Source organism: Carcharodon carcharias, chromosome 2 (assembly GCF_017639515.1).
Source record: "Carcharodon carcharias isolate sCarCar2 chromosome 2, sCarCar2.pri, whole genome shotgun sequence".
NCBI classification, from domain to species: domain Eukaryota; kingdom Metazoa; phylum Chordata; class Chondrichthyes; order Lamniformes; family Lamnidae; genus Carcharodon; species Carcharodon carcharias.
In genome coordinates, this window is record NC_054468.1 from 229025768 (window position 1) to 229039068 (window position 13301).

Here is a 13301-nt window from a genome sequence, read left to right on the forward strand (position 1 = left end):
CCTACCTGGGATTCACCTAGTTCTGTCAAAGGGTCATGAGGGCTCAAAACTTCAACTCTTTTCTTCTCCGCCGATGCTGCCAGAGCTGCTGAGTTTTTCCAGGTATTGCTGTTTTTGTTTTGCACCACAAGACCACCCTAGTATGTGACACCACTGCTTCAAAACAGAAATAAGGGATGAATGAAGGGATATGACTCACACGGTTGCCATGATGACTGTAAACTTTATTCTTGCGCCATTGGCAAGTATTTATTTTCCATCCTGAGTTGCCATTTGAAGAGGTGGTGGCGGGCTGTCTTCTTGAGCAGTTTGAGACAACTCATGTGGCCACTTCAGTGGGCAGTTAAGAATTAAATGCGTTAGGATGGGACTGGAGTCACCTATCGGTCAAACTGGGTAAGGATGGCAGGTTTCCTTCCCTGAAGGACGTTATCTTTAGTGGAACCAGTGAGAGTGGGAAAGCGTGAGGGTGGGTGGAAGGAACAATAGCTGGAAGCTGATTGGACTCCATATGAGGTGCTCTTCATCTCAAATACTCCACATGATAGTGAGTTCCATTGGTGGTGGCTCCAGTGCTGAACTGCTGACCCAGGGGTTGAAGTTCAAACCCTGCCCTGATAACTTGTGCCCTATGGGAGAATCCTAGAAATATGCCAGATTGTTTTAACAACCCCGTTGATTTGTTAGTGTTCTTTAAGAGCTCATCTTCAAACTATGCATTACGAACTTCTAAGTTCACCTCAGATGCCAGACACTGCCTGATTTTAATGTCATATTTAAGGAATGATACTGCCAACAATGCAGCACTCCCTGACTACTGCACTGAAGCGTCAGTTCAGATTATGTGCTGAAGTCTCCAATGTGGGATGGGAACATACAACCTTCCAAGGTCAGAGGGGAGACTGTCACTGCTGAGAGCCACGGCTGACATGAGTCCCTTCCGACGGCAAAATCCACGATCATTGCAAAAATGTGCAAAATACATGGGCAAGGGAGGTATCATTCCTTTTAACGGTGTGGAGATTCAGTAACCATGTGTGATGACTAACTCCTTTACCCTACCTGAAATAACCTGCAGTTACCTGCATATTTCTTCCTTGTCTTGTTAACAGCTACCACAACAGTCCACTCTAGCACTAGCACCACTAACACGCATGGCACTAACAGCCCTGAGCCCTTCACTTCTGGTAAGCAAAGTGTGTTTGAATCATTCTAATCTTATTTCGTTACATTTCCAATTATCAATTACTATGTGTATAATTATAATGGAAAAAACTGATTCAGGGATGTCATGATGTAATGATACCCTCACACCAGTAGTGGTGGTGCAGCTCCTCTGTTGGGAGAAGGTTAATCACAATGTGACGTGTTTTTAAGATAATTCCCCTTATAGATGTGTCCGTCGTTACTTGTGACAGAAAATGTTGAGAAAAAGCCTACACAGGTGTTCAAGATGAAGAACAATTTGCAATGTACCATATTAGAATAATCTCTGGCAGAAAGAATAAATTAAATCCAACTATTCCTTGGTATATTCTGAAATATTGTTTGCTATATGATATGAAACATTAAAGTATGGTATATTATGGAACAGAATGGTATAGTATGGTACTACAAGTGTGTAGTATAATATATAACAGGTTGCAATATACAGTTATAGCATGTTGTAATACTTAAAACATATATACCCTCTTACCCTCTTACCCTCGTACCCTCGTACCCTCGTACCCTCGTACCCTCGTACCCTCGTACCCTCGTACCCTCGTACCCTTGTATCCTCGTACCCTCGTACCCTCGTACCCTCTTAGCCTCTTAACCACTCTCACTCACTCTTACCCTCGTACCCTCGTACCCTCGTACCCTCGTACCCTCGTACCCTCGTACCCTCTTAGCCTCTTAGCCTCTTAGCCTCTTAGCCTCTTAGCCTCTTAGCCTCTTAGCCTCCTAGCCTCTTACCCACTCATTCACTCTCACTCTCACTCTCACACATTCTCACTCACTCTCATTCTCACTCTCACTCTCATTCTCTCTCACTTTCACTCTCTCACTCAGATACCCTCTCTCTCTCTTTCTCTCTCTCACTCTCACTCTCACTCTGGCATGGACTAGATGGGCCTAATGGCTTCCATCTGTGCCATATTGAATCTATGACTTTATATTATAGTATGTGGGGTGTAGTGTAACATGACGGAATGAATTTCATATACGGTTGAGTGTACAGAGGATTACAAAGGGGAGAATCTTCCCCATCAAGGAGAGTTAAATCGCCTGAAATTGACATCAGGTCTGGATCTTGAGGCCAGCCTGCCCTCTTCTGGGTTTCTCCCAGGTGGATTCCGAGGATCTACCTTAGATCTGGTGGGAAACCTAGTAAGACAATTAAAAAGGGAATTTGGAGTTCCTTTAATCCTGGATTCTGCCGGTTCCAGCCTGGACAGCTTCTATCCTGACCTGTCAGCACCTTTCCAGGGTCACTGAGGCAAGTACACAGTGAGAAGAGCTTTTTTTCAGTGAAACTGATAGGTCGGGAAGTCTTTTATCAATGCCTGGTGAGAGGCGGCTTTTCAAAGCACTTCCTGGAGGGCGCCGGACCTGTCTGGAACTTCACTCCCTTTCAGCTGCACTTCTCTGCTTCCAGACTTCACCATGACATGGGGGCAGCTTATGCAGCTCCACCTCTCTGATGAGGGTCAATAGCAGAGGCCACATTAGCACCAACAGCGCGAGCAGGAGCACAAGCTCTCAGCAGCACCTCCCCCAAAAGGGCAGAGGAGATAGACTCAGAAATTCAAGTGGAAGGAGGCGAATCCCCCACCGCCGAGTCTCCAGGCAGAAGATCAGATGTCTTGACATGTCTGAACACCAGTACCTCAGGAGACTCAGTATCTCCTATCAGGTCACTGCCCAGTGCAGCAGGTGGGCACATATTACCAATGGCCAGTAAGGTGCCAGTAACTGGAGGGTCACCTCCGCACCCCACAACTCACAACCCCGCCCACCCTAGGTGCCGGCCTCTCACCATGTTGTGTGCTCTCTTCTCCTGTAAGGAGAGAAACAGTGAGCTATGAGTGTTCATAATGGCTTGTGTGGGGAGGAGGGAAGGACAGTGTTTGTGGAGGATGACGTTAATTCTGTGATATCTAATTCTGTTGAGAAGTTACTACTGAATCTGCTTCCACCGCCCTTTGCATTCCATGTCATAACTCTGAGCGTAAAAGAACCTCTCCTCATCTACCCTCTGATCCTTTTGGGTGAAGCCCTTTGAGATTGTTTTACACAACAAACTTCCCCATAGAATCACATCTTTAATGAAAGTGACTGGAAAATGAGCACAGGTTTGCAGAAGTTGCGGCTTGTTCTGGTATTCTGGTAGCCAAGATTGTTTAGTTCTGCCTCTCTACGGAATCTAGATTAGTTTAAAAAAGAAACCCTCTAAAATGAAACAGAAAATGTTGGAACTGTCAGACAACTGGATCAATATCTATATGGGGAAAAAGAAATCTGAGCAAGTTATATCTGACGTTTCATCAGAAGATAAAACACCACGCTGATGTGCCAGCTGGCACCTAAGACTGGAGAATTCTTTAGGAACATGGTTTATTAGAGCATGAGAAACAAGAGAAAGAGTAGGCCTTATAAGAGCAGGTCAGAATCTGGGAATCTTATGGTGATAAACTCACCTCCTGACTCCCCAAAGTCTGTTCCAACTACAAACTACAAGTCAGGAGTGTGATGGAAGTCTCTCCAGTTGCCTCAATGAGTGCAACACTCAAGCAGCAAGACATAATATGATAGTGAGTTCCACTGGTAGTGGCTCCAGTGCTGAACTACTGACCCAGGGGTTGAAGTTCAAACCCTGTCCTGATAACTTGTGCCCTGTGGGCGAATCCTAGAAATATGCCGGATTGTTTTAACAACCCCGTTGGTTCGTTAGTGTTCTTTAAGAGCTCATCTTCAAACTAAAGCAGCCCACTTGATTGGCACCCCATCCACGACCTTCAACATTCACTCCCTCCACCATTCACTCCCTCCACCACAGCAGCATGTACCATCTATAAGATGCACTGCAGCAACTCACCAAGGCTCCTTCGATAGCACCTACCAAACCCACAAACTCTACCACCTAGAAGGATAAGGGCAGCAGATAGATGGAACACCAGCACCTAAATTCCCCTCCAAGTCACTCACCATCCTGACTTGGAAATATATCACCATTCCTTCACTGTCACTGGGTCAAAATTCTGGAACTCTCTCCCTGACATCCCTGTGGGTGTACTTGCAGCACATGGATTGCAGTTGTTCAAGAAGGCGGCTCACCACCACCTTCTCAAGGGCAGTTAAGGATGGGCAACAAATATTGGCCTCAACACAATGTCCACTTCATGTGAAAGAATAAAATTAAATGGCCCCTCAAGCCTGCTCTGCCATTCCATTGCGTCATTGGCTGATCTGATCTTGCCCTCAATTCCACTTTCCTGTCTGCTATCCAGGGTCCTTAAATTCTCTATAGTTCAAAAATCTGTCGATCTCACCCTTGAACATGTTCAGTGACTCAGCCTCCACTGTTCTCTGGGTTAGAGAATTCCAGAATTGGGTCCACTGCACTTTACTATATGTACCAAATGCTACTAGTATGTGATGAGTGTTCCAGTTCACTCAGGGTGTCCAAGTCGCTTTTCCATGCATGTTATAGCCTGGAGCTCTGGTCGAGGCTCCAATGTTCTTTCCATCACGTGACTGACCAGGAATCTCTCTCACATTTACCACCAGCCATTGGCAGGATTTGCAGGTGAATACTCAATGTTTTTGGTAGTATTACATGGCCATCAAGCCTTGGGTTGGGTCTTGAACCCAAGGCTTCTAACTCAGAGACAGGGACATTGCCCACTGCACCACAAGACCATAATAATAAAAACAAAAAACTGCGGATGCTGGAAATCCAGAACAAAAACAGAAAAACCTGGAAAAACTCAGCAAATAGAATATCACCAACTTCGACACCTATGTGTTCTTTTGTTCTGCTGTCTGTGACATCTTTTGATGATCCGCTTCTATCACTGCTTTTGCCTACAACCACAGCACCCCTCTCCACTTCTCTCCCCCAACACAACCCCACCTCCCCACCACCTTAAACCAGCTAATATTTCACTCCTTCCTGGGATTCACCTAGTTCTGTCAAAGGGTCATGAGGACTCGAAACTTCAACTCTTTTCTTCTCCGCCGATGCTGCCAGAGCTGCTGAGTTTTTCCAGGTATTGCTGTTTTTGTTTTGCACCACAAGACCACCCTAGTATGTGACACCACTGCTTCAAAACAGAAATAAGGGATGAATGAAGAGATATGACTCACATGGTTGCCATGATGACTGTAAATTTTATTCTTGCACCATTGGCAAGTATTTATTTTCCATCCTGAGTTGCCATTTGAAGAGGTGGTGGTGGGCTGTCTTCTTGAGCAGTTTGAGACAACTCCTGTGGCCACTTCAGTGGGCAGTTAAGAATTAAATGCGTTAGGATGGGACTGGAGTCACCTATCGGTCAAACTGGGTAAGGATGGCAGGTTTCTTTCCCTGAAGGACGTTATCTTTAGTGGAACCAGTGAGAGTGGGAAAGCGTGAGGGTGGGTGGAAGGAACAATAGCTGGAAGCTGATTGGACTCCATATGAGGTGCTCTTCATCTCAACTACTCCACATGATAGTGAGTTCCACTGGTATTGGCTACAGTGCTGAACTGCTGACCCAGGGGTTGAAGTTCAAACCCTGTCCTGATAACTTGTGCCCTATGGGAGAATCCTAGAAATATGCCGGATTGTTTTAACAACCCCGTTGGTTTGTTAGTGTTCTTTAAGAGCTCATCTTCAAACTATGCACTACGATCTTCTAAATTCACCACAGATGCCAGATACTGCCTGATTGTAATGTCATATTTAAGGAATGGTACCGCCCTACCCTGACTACTGCACTGAAGCGTCAGTTCAGATTATGTGCTGAAGTCTCCAATGTGGGATGGGAACATACAACCTTCCAAGGTCAGAGGGGAGACTGTCACTGCTGAGAGCCAAGGCTGACATGAGTCCCTTGCAACGGCAAAATCCACGATCATTGCAAAAATGTGCAAAATACATGGGCAAGGGAGGTATCATTCCTTTTAACGGTGTGGAGTTTCAGTAACCATGTGTGATGACCAACTCCTTTACCCTTCCTGAAATAACCTGCAGTTACCTGCATATTTCTTCCTTGTCTTGTTAACAGCTACCACAACAGTCCACTCCAGCACTAGCACCACTAACACGCATGGCACTAACAGCCCTGAGCCCTTCACTTCTGGTAAGCAAAGTGTGTTTGAATCATTCTAATCTTATTTCATTACATTTCCAATTATCAATTACTATATGCATAATTATAATGGAAAAAAACTGATTCAGGGATGTCATGATGTAATGATACCCTCACACCAGTAGTGGTGGTGCAGCTCCTCTATTGGGAGAAGGTTAATCACAATGTGACGTGTTTTTAAGATAATTCCCCTTATAGATGTGTCCGTTGTTATTTGTGACAGAAAATGTTGAGAAAAAGCCTACACGTGTTGAAAATTAAGAATAATTTGCAATGTACCATATTAGAATAATCTCTGGCAGAAAGAATATATTAAATCCAACCATGGTGGTATATTCTGAAATATTGTTTGCTACATGATATGATACAGTAAAGTATGGTATATTATGGAACAGAATGGTATAGTATGGTACTATAAGTGTGTAATGTAATATATAACAGTTTGCTATTTGCAATTATAGCATCTTGTCATACATACATACATACTCTGGCATGGACTAGATGGGCCTAATGGCTTCCATCTGTGCCATATTGAATCTATGACTTTATATTATAGTATGTGGGGTGTAGTGTATCATGATGGAATGGATTTCATATATAGTTGAGTGTACAGAGGATCTTCTAAATTCACCACAGATGCCAGACACTGCCTGATTTTAATGTCATATTTAAGGAATGGTACCACCAACAACACAGCACTCCCTGCCTGCTGCACTGAAGTGTCAGTTCAGATTATGTGCTGAAGTCTCCAATGTGGGATGGGAACATACAATCTTCCAAGGTCAGAGGGGAGACTGTCACCGCTGAGAGCCAAGGCTGACATGAGTCCTTTACCCGACCTGAAATAACCTGCAGTTACCTGCATATTTCTTCCTTGTCTTGTTAACAGCTACCACATCAGCTCACTCCAGCACTAGCACCACTAACACGCATGGCACTAACAGCCCTGAGCTCTTCACTTCTGGTAAGCAAAGTGTGTTTGAATCATTCTATTCTTATTTCGTTACATTTCCAATTATCAATTACTTTGTGCGTAATTATAATGAAAAAAAACTGATTCAGGGATGTCATGATGTAATGATACCCTCACACCAGTAGTGGTGGTGCAGCTCCTCTGTTGGGAGAAGGTTAATCACAATGTGACTTTTTTAAGATAGTTCCCCTTATAGATGTGTCCGTTGTTATTTGTGACAGAAAATGTTGAGAAAAAGCCTACACAGGTGTTCAAGATGAAGAATAATTTGCAATATACCATATTAGAATAATCTCTGGCAGAAAGAATAAATTAAATCCAACTATTCCTTGGTATGTTCTGAAATATTGTTTGCTATATGATATGAAACATTAAAGTATGGTATATTATGGAACAGAATGGTATAGTCTGGTACCACAAGTGTGTAGTGTAATATATAACAGGTTGCAATATACAGTTATAGCATGTTGTAATACATAAAACATATATACCCTCTTACCCTCTTACCCTCTTACCCTCTTACCCTCTTACCCTCTTACCCACGTACCCACGTACCCACGTACCCACGTACCCACGTACCCACGTACCCACGTACCCACGTACCCACGTACCCACGTACCCTCGTACCCTCGTACCCTCGTACCCTCGTAGCCTCGTAGCCTCGTAGCCTCTTAGCCTCTTAGCCTCGTACCCTCTTAGCCTCTTAACCACTCTCACTCACTCTCACTCACTCTCACTCATTCACTCTCACTCTCACACTCACTCTCATTCTCACTCTCACTCTCACTCTCTCACTCACATACCCTCTCTCTCTCTCTCTTTCTCTCTCTCTCACTCTCACTTTGGCATGGACTAGATGGGCCTAATGGCTTCCATCTGTGCCATATTGAATCTATGACTTTATATTATAGTATGTGGGGTGTAGTGTATCATGACGGAATGAATTTCATATACGGTTGAGTGTACAGAGGATTACAAAGGGGAGAATCTTCCCCATCAAGGAGAGTTAAATCACCTGAAATTGACATCAGGTCTGGATCTTGAGGCCAGCCTGCCCTCTTCTGGGTTTCTCCCAGGTGGATTCCGAGGATCTACCTTAGATCTGGTGGGAAACCTAGTAAAACAATTAAAAAGGGAATTTGGAGTTCCTTTAATCCTGGATTCTGCCGGTTCCAGCCTGGACATCTTCTATCCTGACCTGTCAGCACCTTTCCAGGGTCACTGAGGCAAGTACACAGTGAGAAGAGCTTTTTTTCAGTGAAACTGATAGGTCGGGAAGCCTTTTATCAATGCCTGGTGAGAGGCGGCTTTTCAAAGCACTTCCTGGAGGGCGCCGGACCTGTCTGGAACTTCACTCCCTTTCAGCTGTACGTCTCTGCTTCCAGACTTCACCATGACATGGGGGCAGCTTATGCAGCTCCACCTCTCTGATGAGGGTCAATAGCAGAGGCCACATTAGCACCAACAGCGCGAGCAGGAGCACAAGCTCTCAGCAGCACCTCCCCCAAAAGGGCAGAGGAGATAGACTCAGAAATTCAAGTGGAAGGAGGCAAATCCCCCACTGCCGAGTCTCCAGGCAGAAGATCAGATGTCTTGACATGTCTGAACACCAGTACCTCAGGAGACTCAGTATCTCCTGTCAGGTCTCTGCCCAGTGCAGCAGGTGGGCACGTATTACCAATGGCCAGTAAGGTGCCAGTGACTGGAGGGCCACCTCCGCACCCCACAACTCACATCCCTGCCCACCCTAGGTGCCGGCCTCTCACCATGTTGTGTGCTCTCTTCTCCTGTAAGGAGAGAAACAGTGAGCTATGAGTGTTTATAATGTCTTGTGTGGGGAGGAGGGAAGGACAGTGTTTGTGGAGGATGACGTTAATTCTGTGATATCCAATTCTGTTGAAAAGTTACTACTGAATCTGCTTCCACTGCCATTTGCATTCCGGGTCATAACTCTCAGCGTAAAAGAACTTCTCCTCATCTACCCTCTGATCCTTTTGGGTGAAGCCCTTTGAGATTGTTTAACACAACAAACTTCCCCATAGAATCACATTTTTAATGAAGGTGACTGGAAAATGAGCACAGGTTTGCAGAAGTTGCTGCTTGTTCTCGTATTCTAGTAGTCAAGATTGATTAGTTCTGCCTCTCTACGTAAACTAAGATTAGTTTAAAAAAGAAACCCTCTAAAATGAAACAGAAACTGATGGAACTGTTAGACAGCTGGATCAATATCTATAAGGGGAATAAGACATCTGAGCAACTTAGATCTGACGCTTCATCAGAAGATAAATCACCTCGCTGATGTGTCAGCTGGCATCTAAAACTGGAGAATTCTTTAGGAACCTGGTTTATAAGAGCATGAGAAACAAGAGAAAGAGTAGGCCATATAAGAGCAGGTCAGAATCTGGGAATTCTACGATGAGTAACTCACCTCCTGACTCCCCAAAGCGTGTACCAACCCGATGCTACAAGTCAGGCGTGTGATGGAAGGCTCTCCACTTGCCTGGATGAGTGCAACACTCAAGCAGCTGGACACCATCCCGGACAAAGCAGCCCACTTGTTTGGCACCCCATCCACCACCTTCAACATCCACTCCCTCCACCACAGCAGTATGTACCATCTATAAGATGCACTGCAGCAACTCACCAAGGCACCTTCGATAGCACCTTCCAAACCCACAAACTCTACCACCTAGAAGGATAAGGGCTTCAAATGGATGGGAACATCACCACCTAAATTCCCCTCCAAGTCACTCACTATCCTGACTTGGAAATATATCGCCGTTCCTTCACTGTCACTGGGTCAAAATCCTGGAACTCCCTCCCTAACAGCACTGTGGGTGTACCTACACCACATCCGCTGCAGTGGTTCAAGAAGGCAGCTCACCACCACCTTATCAAGGGCAGTTAGGTATGGGCAATAAATGCTGGCCCAGCCAGTGACGCCCACATCCCATGAATGAATATTTTAAAAAAATCTTGGAAATATATCGCTATTTCTTCACTGTTGCTGTATCAAAATCCAGGAACTCCCTTCCTAACAGCACTGTGGGTGTACCTACAGCACATGGACTGCAGTGGTTTAAGTAAATGGCTCACCACCACCACCTTCTCAAGCGCAATTAAAGATGGGCATCAAACATTGGCCTCAACACAATGCCCACTTTGTGTGGAAGAATAAAATAAAATGGCCACTCAAGCCTGCTCTGCCATTCCATAGGGTCGTTGGCTGATCTGATCTTGGCCCTCAATTCCACTTTCCTGTCTGTTATCCAGGGTCCTTAAATCCTCTGTAGTTCAAAAATCTGTCCATCTCAGCCTTGAACATGTTCAGTGACTCAGCCTCCACTGTTCTCTGGGTTAGAGAATTCTAGGCTTTCAGGACCCTCTGAGTGAAGAAATCCCTGCTCAACTCCATCTTAAATGCATGACCCCATTATTCTGAAAGAATGCCCCCTGGTTCTAGATTTTCCCCATTCTAGATCCCCTACCACCATTTATTTTAAATTAATTAATTTATTGTAATGTTTCTGTAATAAAAATTCATTCCCAGGATACAGGTGTTCCTGGCAAGACCAACATTTATTGCCCATGTTGAGTTGCCCTTTCAAGGTGAAGGCAGCCCTTCTTGGACCTCTGAGATCCATGATGGGGTTGCCAACCCTCCAGAATTCTCACTGGAATTGGAAAACAAACTCATTCATGGGATGTGGGCATCACCGGCTAGGCCAGCATTTACTGCCCATCCCCAATTGCCCTTGTTCCAGGGGCATTTAAGAATCAACCACATTGCTGTGGGTCTGGAGTCACGTGTAGGCTTGCAGATTTCCTTCCCTAAAGCGGAATTAGTGAACCAGATGGGTTTCTTATGACAATGGTTTCATGGTCATCATCAGACCTTTGATTTCAGATTTTTATTTAATTTCCCCATCTGCCATGGTGGGGTTTGAACCCAGACCCCCAGAGTATTACCCTGGGTCTCTGGAATGCTAGTTCAGTGGCAATCCCACTATCTCCCCCTAAGCGGTTAAACTCCAGAACACTGCTCCACGCAAGCTCCAGGATGAAAAGCACCGGGGTCTTTAAATAATGGTACATTATTCTCATTTTCTTAGAATACTTTAATTACTTAATGACAAAAACATTGGAGATGGGTTAACACTATTGATGCAAGTTTGAGACATGTAGAAGAGCAGTAATATCTTGGTTTATAAATATATAAATCCTTAAAGTTGATAAGATGGTTTTAAAAAAAAAGTCACATGGGTCACTTTGTAAGCGGAGAAATATGCCGAGACAGATGTGTAGAGTAACGAGAAAGGACAAGGACAAGATCAGGATCAGGGGGTCAGTGAAGAATTTGGGAGCGTGGAAGAAAGGAGCCAAGAAGAGGTTGAAATGGTCTGGTCATCTGTTGCGGAGGGAGAGAGAAAGAGAGAGACAGAGAGGAAATGGGGTGAGATGAGTGATGAAGATTAAACTGCCAGGAAGAAGGAGAAAAGGAAGGATTAAGATCAGGTGGGAAGATGTGGGTGGTTAATGCAACGGGATTAGTAGAGGAATGAGTAACTGATAAGAGATGGAGAAGAGTGATCAGTCAGCATTGTGGAGAGCCCAAGTAAAATGAGAGGAACTGGAAGAAGGAGATAAATGGAGACTAATAATATAAAAGCAAAGAGATCATGCTCGAATTTTGTGAAGCACTAGTTAGACCTCAGTTGGAAAACTGTAGACAATTCTGTTCACTGCATTTCAGGAAAGATGCCAAAACCCTGGAAAGAGAACAGGGGAGGTTTAGTAGGGTGTCACCAGGGATGAGGGACTTGAGTTATGAGGAGAGGTTGGAAAAGTCATGACTGTTCTTCTTGGAACATAAAAGATTAAGAGATGACCTAATTGAGGTTTTCAAGATGATGAGATTGCAAGAGTTGATAGAGTAGAGAGAGAAAAATTATTTCCACTGGTGAGAGGGTCAGTAACCAGAGGCCATAAATTTGAAATCATTGGCAAAAAATCTAGAAGGGAGATTAGGAGAAATTTAGTCACTCAGAGTTACTGGGACCTGGAATGCTTGCCTTTAAAGTTGGTGGAAGTGGATTCCATAAACAATTTTAAAAGGAGTTAGAATGATATGCACTGAAGGAAGCCATTTGGTCCATCATGCCTGTGCTAGTTCTTTGAAAGAGTGGTTAAGCAGTTGCACTCCCTTGATCTTTCCCCAAGTCCTGCAATTTTTTCTCATTCAAGTATTTGTCAAATTCCTTTTGGAAAGTTTATTATTCAATCTGCTTCCAAAACCCTTTTGGGCAGTGCAGTCCAGGTCATAGTATCCTGTGGCAAAACTTATTTTTCATTGATTTGGATGTCCAAGAACCTTCATCACAATCCTGCGATTGCTTCATGCAGACATGACTGTAACTGTACTGAGCGACAGATCCGAAGCAGACCCCTTCAAGTCTGGACCAGGGTCAAGCATGGCTGTCTGATAGCCCCCATATTCTTTGCAACCTACCTGACAGCAGCAGGTATTCACCTCATTGGAGATCAACTGCCCTGGATGGAAAACTCTTTAACCTCAGCCGTCTCTATGCCAAAACTAAACTGACCACCACAAGTACACATAAGGTCACAAGATTGTAAGAAATAGGGGCAGGAGTGGGCCATTCGGCCCATCAATCCTGCTCTGCCATTCAGTAAGATCACGGCTGGTCTGCTGGATGAGTTGGTCAGGTGCTGGCGGGCGAGAGACTTACAGGTTTACGGTCAAAGACTGAGGAAGAGGAACTGAGCACGACTTCTCTTTCAAAGAGCCACCACAGGCATGATGGGTTGAAGGGCCTCTTTCTGTGCTGTACGTTTCTACAATTGGATGATTCTGACAGGCTTTTTCGGGATTGACAGACAGATCAAATTTAGAGAGCCTGCATCTCTTTACTGCAATACTGCTGGTGTGAATGATTGTGTTTGTTGAGTACCCCCCAGCAGAATGAAAGGAA

The 13301-nt window shown here is 44.6% G+C and overlaps 1 protein-coding gene across 15 annotated transcripts in view; it reads left to right on the forward strand.

Annotated features, from left to right (window-relative positions):
* The window catches only part of adgrg6 (adhesion G protein-coupled receptor G6), a 277537-nt gene that overhangs the window by 205356 nt on the left and 58880 nt on the right, over positions 1-13301 (forward strand). For 9 of the 15 annotated variants that reach the window (XM_041180994.1, XM_041180979.1, XM_041181012.1 and 6 more), the window contains 3 exons: positions 1113-1187; positions 6252-6326; positions 7225-7299. The exons of 1 other annotated variant lie outside the window; for it this stretch is intronic. In XM_041180994.1, coding sequence (XP_041036928.1) covers positions 1113-1187; positions 6252-6326; positions 7225-7299 — 225 coding nt within the window. The remainder of the gene's footprint in view (positions 1-1112; positions 1188-6251; positions 6327-7224; positions 7300-13301) is intronic. 5 more of the 15 variants (XM_041181025.1, XM_041181036.1, XM_041181040.1 and 2 more) reach the window with 3 other exon arrangements.